General features: G+C 36.4%; 2 protein-coding genes across 5 annotated transcripts; one reads left to right on the top strand and one right to left on the bottom strand.

Moving 5' to 3' along the window:
- Nucleotides 1-2737: 2737 nt before the first annotated feature.
- On the top strand, nucleotides 2738-5322 carry LOC130743082 (protein PARTING DANCERS). 4 transcript variants are annotated; one of them, XM_057595199.1, is made up of 8 exons: nucleotides 2738-2879; nucleotides 3671-3795; nucleotides 3888-3976; nucleotides 4093-4188; nucleotides 4290-4384; nucleotides 4458-4498; nucleotides 4615-4689; nucleotides 4981-5322. In XM_057595199.1, the coding sequence occupies exons 1-8, from the start codon at nucleotides 2822-2824 to the stop codon at nucleotides 5047-5049; spliced, it is 648 nt and encodes a 215-aa protein (XP_057451182.1). In that variant the 5' UTR covers nucleotides 2738-2821; the 3' UTR covers nucleotides 5050-5322. The 4 variants fall into 4 exon arrangements, with proteins under 4 accessions (XP_057451182.1, XP_057451181.1, XP_057451180.1 ...); XM_057595198.1 differs by having other exon boundaries at nucleotides 4606-4689; nucleotides 4981-5321; XM_057595197.1 differs by having other exon boundaries at nucleotides 4956-5320.
- An 806-nt stretch (nucleotides 5323-6128) lies between these two features.
- On the bottom strand, nucleotides 6129-16598 carry LOC130747840 (origin of replication complex subunit 3). The gene is made up of 17 exons (XM_057600889.1): nucleotides 16313-16598; nucleotides 15600-15818; nucleotides 15260-15434; nucleotides 14908-15077; nucleotides 14677-14807; nucleotides 14063-14336; nucleotides 13856-13930; nucleotides 13154-13221; nucleotides 12970-13060; nucleotides 11216-11424; nucleotides 11021-11090; nucleotides 9745-9830; nucleotides 8876-8965; nucleotides 8128-8203; nucleotides 7283-7410; nucleotides 6780-6956; nucleotides 6129-6347 (listed from the first exon to the last, which is right to left on the bottom strand). The coding sequence occupies exons 1-17, from the start codon at nucleotides 16373-16375 to the stop codon at nucleotides 6242-6244; spliced, it is 2208 nt and encodes a 735-aa protein (XP_057456872.1). The 5' UTR covers nucleotides 16376-16598; the 3' UTR covers nucleotides 6129-6241.
- Nucleotides 16599-19014: the final 2416 nt, after the last annotated feature.

The raw sequence follows: 19014 nt of genomic DNA, 5'->3' as shown, positions 1-19014 counted from the left end.
ATGTTAGAAATATACTTTTTCATTTTTTCTATTTTTTAATCTCATGTCATTGCAACGTTGCATATATATACAAATATTAATTGAACCTTCGGAGGGCCAACCCCAACGTGGCTCCGCCATTGGGATCTAGCACCCCTTGTGCTAGGATTTAATAAATCACTGCCTACTTAAAAAAAACCTAATGGAAATTAATATTAATTATAAACTACTTGATTTGTTTAATCTTTTGAGATCATTTAAATTCAGCAAAGAAATCTTCAATGGTCCGGTGATGGATTTTACACATTGGTGTTAAATCTAAGATGCTTAAAAATCTCTTGAGCGTGTGTTTTTATGATAATACTAGTGCTGGTACCCGTGCGTTGCACGGAAAGTATATGTTGTAATTTTTTAATAAATCAATAAGTAATTTTTGTATAAGCTAACCGTGTAAAGATATATGTAGAGCAAAATGAAATAATGAATTGAAATTGTGTTGTTTATATCAAACATTTCCAAAAACTTCTTTAAACACCACATTTACAGTACTGGTCTGTTGTTTGCCCGCCTCATCAAGTATACAAAGTTTAAGACCTTTTCTTGAGTGTACCTTTGAGAGAGCTACATATAACTGACCATGAGTGAAGACAGGCCTCGGAAGGAAGAGCCCAACCTGAGATAATGTTTATCCTTGACTTTTGTTTATGGTCATAGCAAAGCACACTGCAATTGGAAACTGTCTTCTTCTGAATTTAATTGGAAATTTGGAATCAGAAGGAACCAAGTCCATTCTTAAAATGTGCACTTTGTCATTGACATTTGTTCCCGTCATAACAGTTGCACCAATAAAACGTTCACCAAGTTAATCCACAATTAACCTGGTTCCATTGCATAAGCCTGCTGCTTGGTCTATATTTCTCGAAAGCATGATTGGAGTACCAACTTTCAATAAAAGTTTGTGGTTAGGCATTCCTGAACTTTTAGTGTCATTCAAAAATTCTGTGGTAAACCACTCACCTTGAATTTCAGAATCCTCATCAGATCGCAAGGCAGAGTCGGAGCTCAGATATTCATGTTCTGGTGCATCTATCATCCCAAGCATGTAAGTGTTTATCATTTCTACAGCCTCCAGTGTTGGGGCCAATATTGCTCTATCTTGAAAGAATTGAGGGTGTTTCATTTTGCCCGAAAGGTCAGGATATGTATATCTAATAAATTCCATTAATGGGTTAGGACTAATTTGGATGAGCAGATCTGGCGGGATTTGAACTTCATACTTTCCTGCGCCGGAATCAGGATGATCGCCATTTCCAATTTTAAGTATCCAATCTGCAAACTCTTTAATATCTTTTGCTTCATCAGCCGTCTCAGCTGCGGTTAGCCGTATGTTCTTAGACAATTTCATAACTTTGCAATGCTTCCACAATGACGAAGAGTTTACAGTAGCTTCCACGATTTCCTGTCTGCTTCCTCTAGCTATTACAGGTAGTATTTGTCTAAAATCACCTCCAAGTATTACTACTTTTCCTCCAAAAGGCTTATGAGCGTTGTCTTCATTTTTCGACCTCATTAAATCTCGAAGTGTAACGTCTAGAGCTTCGAAACAAAACTTTTTCAACATTGGAGCTTCATCCCATATGATAAGGCTTGTTTCAAGTAGAAGCTTTGCTCGTAGACTTCCTTGCTTTATATTACATGTCGAGGTCTCTGTAGCATCCAATGGAATGCAGAACTTAGAATGAGCTGTTCTGCCTCCAGGCAAGAGTAATGATGCTATGCCACTGGAAGCAACATTAAGAACAATTAGTCATCTGGATCTAAGTGACGCGGATAAAGTGTTCCAGACAAAAGTCTTTCCGGTTCCACCATAGCCATATAAAAAGTAGAATCCTCCTGAGTTTGACAACACAGATGTGACAACCCTCTCATATACTGACTTCTTCTCATATACGCCATTGGGATCTAGCACCCCTTGTGCTAGGATTTAATAAATCACTGCCTACTTAAAAAAAACCTAATGGAAATTAATATTAATTATAAACTACTTGATTTGTTTAATCTTTTGAGATCATTTAAATTCAGCAAAGAAATCTTCTATGGTCCGGTGATTGATTTTACACATTGGTGTTAAATCTAAGATGCTTAAAAATCTCTTGAGCGTGTGTTTTTATGATAATATTGCATAAGTTATAAGGAAATATATATATATATATATATATATATATATACTGCAATGGTTTGAAATTTTAGGAAAATATTCATTTAAAGCACTACAAGTATAAGAGGATCATAAGCATTTAGTCTCACTTTGAAGCTCACTTCATCTATATAATTAAGTTTTTTTTAACAATTGAGAGGATCATAATTCTCCATCAAGCCAATTTCTCTTTCGTAATCTCTATTCTTTTTCCATAAGGACACCCATCACATTTTTTATGTCATTATCTCTCTATATAAGTGTAAGGTGAAATTGAAAGTGAAAATCTAATATTTTCCTATCTATCTAAAATGCATCAACTATATATATGAGATTGGAAGACAAAAAAGAAAAGTAAGTGATACAATAAGTAATGCCATATAAAAAAAATGAATAAAACTGAGATAAAAGAAAAAATTGGTGTGAAACATTACCCTTATTTCCCATTCTAAAATTATTTTCTGGAATATTTTTATTTATTTCCTTCAAAAAAGAATACTAAAATTCAAAAAATGTTGACGGAGCGGGAAGAGAGAGAGAGAGAGGGGTATATATACAAAATCTGATATCCGCGGGAAAGGAAACACAAACACCACCTACCTACTCCGTGTGCCGCCGTAGCAGCAGCCTCCTTCCGCCGTCGGCATGGAAGCATCCCTCAGAGACTCAACAACCTCTACTCCGTCGCATGCCGCATTCTCCGGTACCGAATCAGATTTCTTAATTAGGTTTTCATTTGTTGATTTCGCTCATCTCAAGAGTTATACTGCTTCACTAGGAGTTATAATCATCGATTGAAAACGGTTTAGGTTTGAATCGCTTAATGTATAATCAATCAGATCTGAATCAGTTCGAATCAATTCTCTCTCTCTCTCTGTTGTAATTATATGTGTGTGCAGGCAGTGTTTATGATCTGCTTTGATTCTCTGACAAAGTTTTGAATCGGATTTATTTATTATGCGGTGATTCTAACTTGACGAAGAAGTTCATACTATTGTATTTGTACCTATATTTTCCCTTCGATTTAATTTGGGGAAGAAGAAAGGAGAAAATGAAGTAGGAAAATCTTAGGTAGAAGAATATTTGGGCTTGATTTTGGATTTTTTTGAGAGGAAGGGATCTATTGCTCTTACTCCGTGTTAGATTTCGATTTTCATTCTTCGAATATGATGTTCTTAAGTAATATTTGACTGGAAGATGGGTTGTAATGAGGCATTTGAGCATATTTTAGGAATAATGTTCTAAAGAGAGCTACTCTTATTAGATTGATCCTAGGATCTGGTGTACTATGTGCCTGTGTGGAAGCTGGATTTAAAACGATCACTTATTGTGGAAACTCTGCAATAATTCTTATGATCCTTGTCTTAATGCATTAGCTTCTTAGATATGATGTTTTAACCCTACTTATTAATGATCGCTTGATGCTGAGTTTTGTTTCATGTGTAAATGCATTCTCTTGCTAACTTGTTTAGAATGAGGCCATTATTATTGTAGGTCCAGCTGGAGTCTGTCTGATGAGAAATGCATGGAAAGAGGATCAACATCCATCCTTCATCAATTTTATCTCCAGTTTCCTCTGTGCCAATTCCTTTCGCCTTAATTTTGTGCCAATTGCCCCAGTAATAGCCTGTTAATGCTTTTTTTTTTGGCTTCTTTTTTCATTTCTTTCAAATACTGGTTCACCACTCAAATTTGAGGAGTTTCCTTGCAGGACTTTATTTTCAATTGTGGAGGGTTGTCAGTAGCCTTCATTTTTGTAACAAACTGGGACTGCAACTGCGTCGCTCCAATCTTCAACAGGTTACCAAGCTGTTTCTTTCGGAGTCATTAGCCTTGGTTTATGTTTGAGTAGTATTTGTACTGAGTAAAGACTAAGAGTGATTTGTTTTATCTCTGATTCGAATTTTCTCATGCAGAGTTCAGAAACTGAAGACTCAATTTTCACGTTTTTATGTTGTTGTCACACTCCCAGCAAAAGAACAAATTGATTCATTTACTCAATCATATTTCAAGTGAGTTTTGTTACTACTCTTCTGGTTGGTTATATTATGCTAATTGCTATCCATGGCTTGCATAACGAATAAACAAGGACCATTTTTATGGATATGTAAAGATTTGGGATGGTGATTGGCAAGCCTACATTTGTACCTGTTAAGGACTTGGAAATGGGGTTTGAGAAGATAGTAAAAATAGCTCATTCTTCTGGAGGTAGAAACTGAAACTTTAAACTAACTTAATGTGCTGTTCCAATTCATATTTCTCATTATCCAACAAATTGCAGTATACAAGCAGGAGAGAATTGGAGAAAAATTGAAAGCTGAGGTCAGTTGATTGATTCTAAGTGCACACAACTTAACAACTATGAGCCCTTGCGAAATAGAAGTATGAAACTAGCATATCAATGTACAAACTTTGTTTTTGTTTTGAAGAGGAAGCAGTTGGTGCAAGGAATGGACTTTTACCTCAAAGCCGTTACAGGCATCCCTGGCATTGACAATCATGATGCAAATGCGGTAAATTCCTCTCTTATGAGGCAACTCTTTAATTCAGTTTTCCTATTTAAACTCGCCAAGGCATAACAGCTACATACAGTTTGTACATTCGTCTTGTATATTTATAGATTATTGCACTCGTCACAAAGTTTTGATGTCATATTAGGATTGTGCTACTCTTCCTAGTTATCGAGGATAGTACACACATGAATAATTTTTCATGTGTGCAACCATGGTAGCCATGTATATGGTTTGAGTTATTTTGTTATTCTTATTGTTCAATTCAGCTTAGTGCTATTGGTTCTGTCCAAGGAATTGCCAAGGCATCAAAAGAGCAAATTCTGGCAAACACTGATCTTTCTACTGACAAGGCAGAAATAGTTTCAAGGTTTCTCAGGGACCCAGAGTTTTACTTGCGTCCTAAGATCAACTGATGGCAGAGAAAAATTGGAATCCAGGGTGTAATTTTTACTTTGTTGAAAAATAAGCAGCTCTTTACACTGTTTTCATGTAGGGTCTGTTATTTTTTCTTGGTCTTGTTAACTTCTGTATGAAGGGACTCGTAGTTCCAATCTTATCTAATGTTTCATCATAAGTGATAACACGCCCTATTATCTTGTCTCCCATGACAGACACAAGCAGATCAAAAGCTAATTTAAGAAACTTATTCAAAAATGTTAAAATTATGTTATTTGCAGATATAAAAGTTTATTCATAAACTAATTTCCGACCTTCCCACCCCATTGACATGCCTTTTTTTTTATTTACAGAAAATACAAATTTCATTAACTAGAAACCGGGATAGCATCAGCAATTACAAAGATTGGAATCTTAATTCTTAAGGGTAAATAATAATCAAACCAAGACTCATCAGAATGAGACAATGCTTGGACAAGAAATGTGCTACCTAATTTGCATCTCAACACATAAGTAAACGACATTCTCCCCATTGATATGCCTAGTTGGCTATTTGTCATTTCATAATGGAAAAAGCTATGTGGCCTAATTGTGATGATCAATTGTCACTTCATTATGAAAAAATCTATGTGACACGATGGATCGCCTCCACATAATGCACGACTTGATTGAACGTGTAACATTTATGTTTCTTTTTCCAACTTCATTGCATTGTTTCTAGTTCTTATTGAATATAAACCATCAGTCTGCTTCGTCTATGAATTACCGGTGCCAAATAGCTTTTTACTCTTTCAAAATTGATTGATATACATTAGTTCACAAATTCAAAGAGACGCATTGATTGAGACAAAGAAAAGGGAAAAGAAAAATAATATAGAATTTCTGTATGTGAAGGAGCCTCTTTTCTTCTTTAGATAAAAAGAAGTAGGCCTAAGGGCTAAGACACTGGTATGAAGCGATTTTCTAAGTAGAACCTTAATGTCACGCAGACAGTTTGTATATTCCAGTTCTTTTTCTGTTTGGTCTTGTATTAGGCGTATCAATTATCCAGATAGATAATCAGCATGAATTAGATAATATAAGAATATTATATTACATTTTTCTAATGATAAAATTAGCATACCAAAAGAAGAAATTAAATCAGGGAAACATGGATTCAGAGTCCAAATGCTACTCTTTGTACAAAATCTGGGCGTCTTTTGCTGGGCATTCTAATAAGCCCAGTGATCTGTAGCTCTGTTATTGCCCTGCAAAAGCGTGCTCTGTGACAAACCAAGGTTAAGGATTTTGACCAAAATGCATTGCAATATAGGATGGAGAAGATAGAAAACTGAAATATATAAATGAAAAGTCTAACTTACCCACTCAAACTGAGTCATGCTCACTCATTTAAACAAGCAGCACAATTGCTAAACTGTTTTAAAGTGTTCATCTTGGTCTTTCAGTCAAATATTTCATCAAACATTAACAAAAATGATCACATTTTTAAAGTTCCCCAGACCCAAATGCACTTCAGCCATGGAGCTGTTAAGTTGAACTTTTTCCATCAAGAATTTCGCAACAAAAAGCAAATCTTTCAGTTTCTTCACGTGTTCAAATGCATATGTCTATGCAATAATAAATGGCACAAATCTGAAGTGTTATGCCTAATGCTTATCAAAGATGCTCTGTAAAATAGAAAATATAAAGGATACTGAATTGATGCTTCATTTTCGTTTCCAGATCCATTCATATCCTTTCTCTTCTTTGGGAGCTGGGATTGCTTTGATTTTTGTTTCCTTTTATTTGTATTTTGAAGAACAATTGTTTTAAAAGCTTGGAACCAGTCATGAAGATTGATAAGATCTCCATGCTCTTGACCTAGGGAATACCTGAACAAAAATATTAACATCAATTCCACCCTTCCATTAGGAACTTCAAAGCTGAATGAAAGAAATCTCAGTTCCATGTTGGTCTAAGCATACTCTCTATATCCATGATTTAGGCATATATACAAGACAGCAGAACAGGTTAAATAAAGTCAACCACTAAGTACCAAGCAAGACATAGAAGAGATTTATAAAGTCAGTAGTATGTAAGTAAGAAGGAATAGGATTTGATTGAACTTGGGAACGAACTCCCACCCTCCCAAGAAAGAAAAGTAACAAGTTTTTAGCATGCCATAAGCAAGCACTTTATTACACACGCACACACTTACATAATTGAGGAATCATGCCAGGATGACAATAGGGCATTGCCACTCTTGTAACAGCAACTGCACCCTAAAATCTTGTGGAACTCCAACAGATCAACTTGAATCCTTTTTCTTGGATCCCCATTCAAAACCTACAATAAGCAAGAACAAGAAGTTTATTAAAAAGATTCTAAAGAACTTCAAATCTGTGCAGGAATAGAATCTTATTATTTGCAGTTTAAATACAGATCTGGACCCAAAATACCCATTTTCAAAAGGGTGAAAATAGATGGACATTCTGTACCTCTGTCTCATTCATGATGCATCAAACATGCTCAAGAAAAATGAAATGTAGTCAAGGCAAGTCAGTGCTTAAATTAAGCTAAGGAATCTCAGTTCTCAACAAATGGAACCTTATGAGCATGGAAACAGTGAAAAGCTTTGGTGATCTAACTCTTTGGAAAAGAAATGAATTCTCAAGTACGTGTAGAAAATATCGAATACAGTTAACATGTTGCCAACAAAAGAGCAGAGTTATTCAAAACATTAATACAGAGTAAATACAATTTCATGGTTGTAAAATTTATATTATCATTCTATCCAGGCTATCAGCAAATGATAGTGAGCTGCATTTCTGAACAAACAAATTAGGATTAATACTCTAGTACTAGTCGTATAAGTAAGATTTACGAATCAGAAGTTGTGATACAAGAGAAAGGTTCTGATAAACTGCAGTAATTCATAAGTTAGTCAGAGTAGTGTATGATCTGGCAGGGTCAAAAAGTAATATCAGGCCACAAAATAAATCCCAACTGTAATTGGGTGAGTAAACTGGAAGCTCAGTACAGTGAAAAATATAGATCTCTTACCAATTGAAGCTTCTCAACATTCTTGAAGCAGAAAAATTCATGGAAAGGCATTCCTTCAATGGGCCTCAAAAAATTTCTGTTCCATGAAAAAGAATGACTCCTGTTAGAAACTTAGAACTGGTACAGAGAGAGAGAGAGAGAGAGAGAGGGAGAGGGAATCTAACTGAATTGTATTATGATTAACAGATTTACAAAGGAAGTTCTCTTAATATAGAGCTGAAGGAGTAGCTTACACAACAAGCTACTAACTAACTAGAACTAACACAAACAGCTAGATAACTAACTTGTGCAGCTGGCTAACTGCCCCTAAAGGACCCAATGAGGTCAGCAAAAATACACTCGAGTACTGTGTACTCATGTGTTCTAATAACAACTCCTAACAATAATTTATAACCAGCAACGAGGAAATGCCAGATTAATACATAACAATAAAAGGGGTGTTTTTCTATTATACTTCTGGGCAAAGCTATACAGCATGAGGAAGGCAATAAGTAAAGCTCTGCATAGAACCATTATAATGATGTCAACAAAAACAATCCATTCAGTTATTGAAGATCAAAACTCAAGCCCTTTTTGTAGCAATGTATGCCTTTCCTTTTATATATTTAGTATTATGCAGATAAGGCAGGTATTTGACAATAACATATTATATAGATAATAGATTCAGCATAAAAGATTGCGTATCTAGTTTTCCTTCATCAATCAGCCTAAACATGAAATGAAACACAGTTACAATGCAAAACCTTACCTAATTAAATAATCAAGAAATGTACCAGCTTGGGAGTTTAATGTTCTTGAGTCCTTGTCGGTGTTAACTGAAACTCTGGACGTATATCTCCTGAAAATATAAATAGTTAGCCATAATTAACGCAAAAGGAAAAACAACCTAGAAGCCTAATCATGCATGCATTAAAAAAATAATTAAAAGAAGACTCCATTAGAGAAAAAAAATTATGCAAGTGTTAAACAAGGAATCCTTCTTGACAACCTAAAGCGAAAAAGACGATACAGCAGCTATTAAGGAGTAAGGACCTTCCAGTCCTTCTCACACACAACAAAATTACGCCCCCCCCCCCCCCCCCCAGAAGAGGCACTTGATAAAACCCAGCCAGAAAAAGGCAAAATAAGTATATCCCATCAATGAGTTTATGCCTTCAAAGCATGAGGAAATGTTGATAGCAGCAAATGTGCCTTGTAATTTAATAGTTAGAAAAGTCACAACTTAACACCAAAATGTTCAATATTCCATAAAATGTGAATGATGATGATGCCTCAAAAGAGAGTGGATCGTTTATACAAAGAAGAAAAAGAAACGTGCTTGAAGGGCAGAAGAGGAAAACTGCTGTAGGTCTGTTAGAAATTAGTTAGGGTTAATTAGGAATAGAAGTATATATAGAAGTCTTTGCGGAAAATAAAGACAGCTTTAATCATTATTTGGGTTTGAACCTCAGAGACTATCTCCTAAGTTTGTTAAGGGAAATTCCCCTTGATTCAATAATACTAGTAGTTCTTTCTTTTCTAATAACTCAGTTCTTGGATCCCTTAACCTCCCATTCTTGCTGTATAGCCCCCAGAAACCTACAAGGAAATAATAAAGCACAAGGAGTAGTTTCTTACTTGGAAATGTCCTTGGAACTCTTGCGGGGACTCTTTCCACCTTCACGTGCTACTGAAGATTGCAACTTTTTCAGTTTCTGATGAATCTGCAACAAATTGGTATTCGGTAAGTATTAGCTTTGACCAGGAATCAAGTTGTAGAAAATTTGAGCATTTGCTATCCCAAAGACTACAATAAGGAATTGGGAAAACGAAATAAACAGATAGAAGATTGTTAGAGTTGTCATTTCAAACACAAGCGTAAAATCAGTTATTCTCTACATCACAAAAATATTACCTACATAACTTATAAATTAACTCCTTAACGTCTAGAATATATCTTAAGTATAAAATATAACTGACCACCCAATATATTTTGTGATAAAGGAAGAAATATCATAAATGAAAGCAATCCAGAAACCTTTGAATTAGTGATATGGAAGCAAAACAAACCAATCAGTCAAGTTATACAATGTATAAAGCAAAATCATTTACCGTCCTTGCCACTCCCACAAATTATATAACAATCAACACAGATTTGTTCACACACTATGGAAAGAAGGAGCTCACCAAAGAAATCTTTGGCACATGGACAGAACAGAACAAGATTTATTCTCTTTGACAGCAAATTAATTGCAGCAAGCTAAGGTCAATGGGGCACCCTAAATCATAGAATTTGGATTCGGCTTAACTCAACCCTAAAAGCTAGCTATGAGGTGAGGATTGTCGAAACCTTTATAAGTCCTAATATGCCCATATATCTAGGCGATGTGGGATCTTAACACTCTGTCACACTCAAGATTGAACATCTGGAGCATTGAGTTCGTAGAACTGAAGGCTGCAACGTAGGCGGCCTAGTTTGGCTGCAACAAAGGCACTTAAGGGCCTGCAATGAAGGCGAAAATTCAGGGAATGGCCGTAATGAAGGCGGCTAGGGGACCACACTCCACAATGATGGCACAAATTCAGGTCCAATACCATATCTATGGTAGAGTCTAATACCATCTTAGAATTTGGACTCGCGGACTCAGCCTAGCTTAACCTCAAAAGCTAGCTCATGAGGTGAGGAATTAGGATTGCCTAAGCCTTTATCAGCTCTAGTTTGACCATATCTCAACATTAACGTGCTCAACTCTTGTTGACAGCCACTAAAAAGAGGGCAACAGTAACTTCATCATTCAAGATGCCAATAATCAACAATTGGATCCAAATTTCTCCAAAAAAATGGTCTCCGCAAGAAAAAAATCAAATTTGGAAAAAATTAACGCAGCAAGCATATGTTCAGGTGTAAACATACCTCTGGAATATCTGCAGTAAGTTTTTCCCAACTCTCAATCAACCGATATAGCATTCCTGTTGGGAGGTCCCTGTATAATTTTGAATCAGAAGTCTACATATATGAATTAAACCAAACCAACAACAAAAATATATTCATGTGACATAGTTAACAAGTTGATGGTTAAGTTTAGCAAAGTATCATATTCTTAGCTACCTCACTTTGCGTCCTATCTGGCAAATAAAACCATTGCTTTGCATGATAGAATATTGTTGACAGGGTTCATTTGTCAAGGACACTCCATTATCTTTTTCATCCCCCTCCTGACAACTTGAATCCCTTAATGGGTACAAATCTTTATTGAGTGCTTCACACAACAAATCCAGTAATTGCACTTTGCTATATTTTCCAGCTTCATATAGGCACTGAACAAAAGGAAAAATCGGTTTCATGAGCTCCCACTTAGGCAAGTAAGGAGCTACCAATTACCAAATAACTTTATTAGCAGAGTAGGCAGGTCAAAATGAACACAGAACATTTTCCAACGTTTTATAGGCAGATGAAATTCACTAGCAATCTGGCATAGCTACTTGCAAGGTGAATATAATAGAATTTCCATCCACCACAAAAAAGGGATTATCAAGAAAAAAGTATCATCAAAGGGAGATGAGAAGAACCTCAAACATACAAAAATAAAATTAAAGATCAGCAGCCGGCACATGATGCGTCCATGATAATGTAATATCATAACATCATCAAATAACTATGACATACATACATTATGACGAGATCTAGGAGGGATTTGATAGTTGCCAAACAGGTTGGAGTTGTTTTCAAGGGGACCGATGATGAAGTCCTTCAGAGCTATGTTGATCATCTCATATCTAACCATCCGAGGTTAAATGGAGGTTCTTAGTGGTCTTGGTGCTTTGTGTTGGGTGCTTGGTTCTTTGGTTTGATCCTGCTTGCGGGTTCGAGGGTGTTTGGCGTAGGTCTTTTATTCGTTTTTGGGCTTTGGTGTTGTTTAGGGTGGTTTTTGCCTGGGCTGTTAGATTTGATCTCTTTTGTCATTTTGGGCATTTTTGTCATGGTCTTTGTGATGATTTGCTCTTTTTTCTGTAGCAGATCAGTTTCGTTTGGTTGTCCTATTCGAGAGGCATGCTCTCAGACCTTGATTTATTAATATATATATTTTCCACTTTCAAAAAAAACTATGACATACATTAATATAAGGGCATCCTAGTTCATTCTTCCTTTTCCCTAACTGGTCAAATCCCAAAACATTAATCCCCCAGGTATCATTCATAGTATCCAAACAGCCATCAATTCAACCTAAAGCCACAATCCTACAGCTCCCCTTACCTCACATAAACATGATGAACCTTCAATCTTCCCTTTTCGATCCATGATTACCCTAGAAAACCTAAACTCTGATGTGTGAAATTCACAATGATGATACAGCAAAGATGAGGATGCATATTCTAAACTACACAAATTTCCAAACACTGTCAGTACGTGAGAATACCTTTTCTCAACCAAATGTATCTATTAGGCGACATTGGACCAGTCATGTGCATAATTCTTTTTCGTGATCCAAACGGGTAGCATCCACTACCAATAACAAATCTTCATAAGAATGCATTAGTTTGACACTTTGACTAGCATCTTGGCAACCACATCTTTGAAGAGGACTAGAGGAAGTCAGTTATTCTACGGGGAAGAAGAATGTGACCCTTATAATCGGGTGGCATGTACCCCTTTTTATTAGTTTTTCTTGTATTTGAAATTATTCAGTAGTAATTATATAATGTACTGAAAAGCTAGTAATCGGATTGTTTAGATTTCTACGCTGATCAATTTATCAATTATAATACAAAAGATTATCAAACGACCTTAAAAATAAAAGGAATTTGACCAATAAGAATGGACTATAAGTGCACAAGGATTTAAAAGCAATTCCTAAATCTTACGAGAACCACAGTGCTCCAAAGCTTCTGCACTGTCACCAATTCTGACAAACCCTTAGCCATGCTCTCTTTAGTCTGATCATCCATTTGATTCCTAGATAATTTTAAGCAAAAGGTGAATTTATTGTCATATCCATTAAGAAAATCTAAACCAGAACATGGAAATTTGTACACCATAAATAAATACCTTGCATACGATGGAAGTTCATCCATGTATTTCAACATAGTTTCAGGCAGAAATGCAGACTTTCCCTCCTGAGAACCCATTTATAACAAACCATTAACATAATAAAAAAGAAAAAAAAATGTTAAGAGTTATTAAAAAATACAAAAAAAGACTTCTAGGCAAGTTTCTGATGAATAAAATATATGAACAAATAATGAAGGTAATTCTCCATGGACCTAATTCTAATGAACTTCCATTTAATTCCATAAAACTCAAAATGTGATAGATCATTTGATTCATATATTGGTATTGATTGAAGAAGAAGGAAGTAAGTACTCCAATCAATATGTTGAAATAGTGTTTGGGAGAAAATTGCATGTATAGATTGGACCCAGTCTATCAATTATGGCTTGATTACAATTAATCAATGGAGTACCAAGGAGATAGTGACGTTTGTATTGCTAAAAATGTTAATTAACAAGAACACCCAGCACTTTGAACCTTAGATGAAATACCCGCATCCATATGTTGAACTGTGTAAATTTAAGTCCCGAGAAGCACAGATGAAACACAAAACTAACTAAAAACAAGAACAATTTGGGCTAAATGTTAAATACATAGTAAAAAAGTAAACTTCAAAGCTATAAAAGTTGTAAGCAAGTCAGATTTGAAAAAGCAAATTCAGGAAAGACAATTCCAAAATTAGAAGAGTTTTAGAGAGACCTTTTGGTCTTCAGCAAGTATTTGCCCATGTATGAGACTCAGAGGTTCCATAGAGAAATGTAATAAGCATGCCACCTGAAAGATTTAGTAAAAGAATATGGCATGTAAGAGCCCATGTCATACTTCCCATCACTGTGTATGGAATTCATAAAACGATAATACAGATAACAGTCAGTAAATCAAAAGGGCAAAAACCATATTAATAACCTTCAAAGCCCTTATAAAAGATGTTACTGTCCCATCCTGGTTGATGAAGTAGTTTCGAAGGAAGAGTGCCACTTTATAACCTATATTAAATGTGGTGCAATGTTTCACAAGAACAGCTTCAACAATTGCATCCATTCTCTCAGCTGGTGCTCCAAGCATAAACTTAGAGAGGCACAAATGCTCAAGAGCATGTGATGGCAGAATGTTTCTTGGAGCATCCACCGTTGTTGCAACTCCAAATATTAAGATAATTGGCACCTTGACAACCCATTCACTGGCAGAAAAAAGTGGAAGAAGATGAAAGCCAATTCACATCATCTAACTAAAATTCACAATTATACAATGAAACAAGAAAACAAATAATAGCAATAAACATATGCAAGGTGAGGTCTCAATGGTTTGGGGCAGAACACAATAAAGTCATTGAATACATGTAACCGACCCCACCTACTAGGAAAAGGTGTTAGTTGTTGTTATTGTATGTACATGGACAGGCCTCAACCATAGGTGACCTAAGCAATAGAATAACCAAATAAAATGTTCAAGGCGCACATATGAAAAATCATATTACAAATATGCATGCAGACATTCTTACAGAAGATGCTTAAACATACCTTAACATCAGGATAAAATCAGTTAAGACTGATCCACAACATCTTTCCAAATCATTAATGATCAGCACCAATGGTTTATTGTAGCTGTCTTGTTCTCTATACCATGATGCTAAGATTGATATATCGGCTGTCTGCTTACCATTAGCATAAAGAAAAGGAATAAGTAAAGGAGACAGTGGAAGTAGATAAAATTAATTTAATTATAGATAATAAGTTCACAGAAGCACCCACGTCAATAGCACACCCTAGAAACTCTCGCAATAAAGCTTTCAAGCAACCAGCAATCCCATTTTTTAACGAAAACTCCAGTGATGAAAGCATAGCCACATGGCATCCATGGGATTTCAAGCAATGGCTTAGCTCTTCAAATGTCAATATATCATCAACAAACTCCATGTTTCCTGCCAATTATAATTCAATCTCAGGAAGCTTTCATTCCTCATAATAGAGTATGATGATGAAAAGAAACTCAATTTAGCTGCAGAGAGAATTGATGAACATCTATCTTAATCTTAATTATTCCCAGTTTCCAATAATGAAAGCTTTCAGAGGATTTACCAAGAATGTGAACACAAACACTTACTGGTAATAACTAATGCAGTGAACAGCTGCCCGGGAGTAGTATTATTTAGAACAGGAAAAGACCTAGTTGCTTCAGCAATGCTAGGTTCTCCAAGCAGTCTGGTAGCATTGAAGCACTCCAGAACCCATTGTTGTATATTGTTAAATACACTAGCATTTTGATCTCTCAAAACGTCCTGCAATAAAAAGAAGACTCTTCATAATATTCTTACTGGATCATGCTGAGGTGAAGAATGCAAAATAAATAGATAAATAAAAGTCTAATCTCTACATGAACATACAGCAAAACCAATAACCAATATTAGTAAGAAACAAAACACGGGGGAGGATAAATAGAGGACCTTAATGGTAGATTCAATCTTTGCCCAAACAATGTCAAAAGCTTCAACCTGCTGTTGCTCAAACAAAAGGCGATCACCTCCTTCAGACATACTTCCTTCCAGTTTCTTTCCGCATTTTGGCGACGATGAAGACGGCTCGTTTCTCTTGCGCAATTTCCCCTGCCCATTCGACGTTCTATCTTTTCTTCCGGTTGACGCTTTATGAAGAACAAAGAATGGCTATCAAAAGGAACCCAGATGAGGACTAAATCAGCACTCTGCCGGTAATAGCTTGGAGGAAAATCAATAAAAAACTTAACCGAACGAACTTCCACATATGCACTGGTTCTTTCTTATCTGTCTTCCTTCATTATATAAACAAAAAATGAAGCCCACTAACTAGCATTGCTGCAATGGATTACAGAGGCTCGATTATTCTAATTGTTCTTATGGACATTCGTAATAAGTTTAAAATGGCAAACAATGAAAAACCTAGTGAGCAATTGAATGGTTGAACAGACGCGATTGGCAGCGACACTATTGTTCTCTCACTAGATACAAAATATATAGCCAGAGCAGTTGAAATCAAAATCAAAGACAGAAGCGCATAGGGTTCATCAACAAGATTGGAATCGAAGCAATGTCCGAAAATGGTGAAGTAGAACAGTGTTAATTTGAGTTATCTACTACATCATGAGAGTGAGTTACGAGAAGAAGGTAGGTGAGAGAGGAACCTGAAGATCTCTCTCTGCGGGTGTTGCGCCCAGAGACGCGGCGCTCGATGAAGCGGTGGCCATGGCGGTGAGATCGACGACGAACGTTGGAGGGAGAGGATTTAAAGGGAATTAGATTTCCCACCCCCTCTTTTAGAATTGCCACCCTAGTCTTTTTAAAAAAATGTCGGGACTACCCTCCGGGACTTAAACCTCTATACCAGTCCAGAGGTTGATGTTTTGGACTAGTACGAGAGTTATAAGTTCGGATTCTTTAATTACAGTTGAAATAACATGACTTTAGTCCAATTGCAGCAAAAATAACATGACTTTAAAATTTAAAAGTTACATAATCCAATTTAAACAAAATTACAATACATAAATAATGTAATGGTGTAGGATGTCTTTGGTGCATAGGGGACTAATATAGGAAGTAAAGGGATTTATGGTGTAGGATGAATGAGTAATGGAGCTGGTGGTGGGGTTGGTGGTGAAGATTAATGGTGGTCAGAGTTGGTTGTGTGATAGGCAGTGATGGTGGTTGAGATTTTAATTGAGGAATATGCATTTGGTTTGGTCTTAACTTACTGCATTATGCTGCATTTGGTAAGAGTGATCCAGGACTTTAAGTTTCGGATCAATCCAGGACTATAAGTTTTGGATCTCTCCAGGACTATAAGGTTCGGACTGATTGATAATTAAATTTACCACCCCCCTTTTTAAGACGTCCGAGAGTTGAAAAACTGGATTAAAATGAAACTTCAAGATTCGGATCTCTTAAACCAGATACTGTCACAAAGACAGAAACATGAAAATGCAGTGACAATAATATGGGACATGGGTCTTGGTCGCGATTCTTGGTCGGATATGGGTACCTCAGTATCGCTTCTGGGTCACACGTATTGAGAGCTCAGTGTCGTGATTCTTGGTCTTGGTCGCGATTCTTGGTCGGATATGGGTACCTCAGTATCGCTTCTGGGTCACACGTATTGAGAGCTCAGTGTCGTGATTCTTGGTCTTGGTCGCGATTCTTGGTCGGATATGGGTACCTCAGTATCGCTTCTGGGTCACATGTATTGAAAGCTCCGAGTGTTGATGTTCTGTTATGTTCTAAAAGTGAATCTGAATTGATTGTTCTGTTCTAATATTAGCAGAGTCCGAATTTTCAACCTCTGGAGGAGTCCGAATTTTCAACCTCTGGAGGAGTCCGAATGTTCAACCTCTGGACTAAAACACGGAGGGGCAATTTTGGTTTTTCCCCACTTTTAAATGGGGTGGCAATTCTAAAACAGGGGTGGGAAATCTAACTCCCGATTTAAAGAGTCAGGTTAATTTTGGAGGGAGAGAATGGAGAGGCAGTGAGAGTCAGACACCAACTAGTTATGATTTTCAAGTCGCTTAATATGATTTATAAATTTTTACAAGATTAGTCTCATTATTAATTATTAATTGCTAAGTGAGTTCATTTCATCTCGTGTGTGTTTCATAGAGACTCAATTGTTCCCACTGCCTTAAATCTTAATGTCTTTACCTTTACCTTTATCTCAATTGTTCACCCGAGTTTCTTCTTCTTTTTTCCATCCGGTCATTCCATCAAACTCTTTCACTCACTTTCTATCTCTTTTTGTGGGCTCTTCACCAATCTTCTCGATCGTCTGCATTTACCCCCTTTCTGCCAGGCCCAGATGGAGCAACAGCAGAATGTTTGGCGACAGCATCTAGAAGCGGCTCGCTTCCCTTTCCAAATTGATGCTGACTTGCGCCCCATTACACCCATCAATTCATTTGGCGTGAAGTTGATTTCAATGCTAGGTGATTCTCCATAGTGACTTTAAGGGAGAGTTTGAATTATGTAGCTTCTAAGACTTTTGAACCCAAAAAAATAAACTTCTAAACTAGTTGCATTGGAATTAAATGATAATTCAGAATAGGTCCTTAAGTTTTAGAAAGTTTATTAGTTGGTCCTTATGAGTTTCAAGTGTTGTAATTGTGGTCCCTTTGTAATGAATTAATAGCACACTCACAAGTCAATACGATCTTTATAAGGTTCCTCTTCAGAATGAAATTCAATGGGATCCACCGAAATCATGTCTTCATCCATAGGATTCCAAGTACCCGGATCAATCGAAAGTTCGATTCTATCTGAACTGCTCATTATTTTCTCTCTCATTCAACCTTGTTAGTGCTTGGTGTTTCCTTAGGCCTAGCAGCCCAAGAGAAGGAACCTTGACTTTGTATTGCCTTTGGGCCTTTCAAGTTATTGGAATTATGATCCATTGACAAAAAAAAAGCCCTAGTTATCTTTCTTCCTCTCTTACCCATTATTTCTTGCCGCCGAACAATGAGGGGGTGAAAAACAGAAGCAACGACGTCGTGCTGTGTTTAAAAAATTAGGTTGATCAGTTTTGCTGCCCAAAAACACTGAATCGAAAAAAACCGGCCAACCCACGATTTTTACCGGTTTGGCCGGTTCAACGCCGGTTTCACCGGTTCTATGGACATACGGTTTTCCCAGTTTTTCAGATCGACACTGTGCCCGGTTCCTAGCCGAACCGATCGGATTGGCCGGTCCTATCCGGTTTTCAGAACATTGATATTTAGTGTATGTTTGAAAATTCTTCTACAATTGATTCTGGAGGTAAAATCAACTATGGGGAGAAGCTTATGCAAGTAGTTTTTACGTGTCATAATTAATTATGAGAAAAGACAAGTTCGTCCAAACA

The sequence above is a fragment of the Lotus japonicus genome, chromosome 3 (genome assembly GCF_012489685.1).
Source record: "Lotus japonicus ecotype B-129 chromosome 3, LjGifu_v1.2".
Taxonomy (NCBI): Eukaryota; Viridiplantae; Streptophyta; class Magnoliopsida; order Fabales; family Fabaceae; genus Lotus; species Lotus japonicus.
Note: the sequence above shows the minus strand (reverse complement) of the source record. Positions and strands in the feature narration are given on the sequence as shown.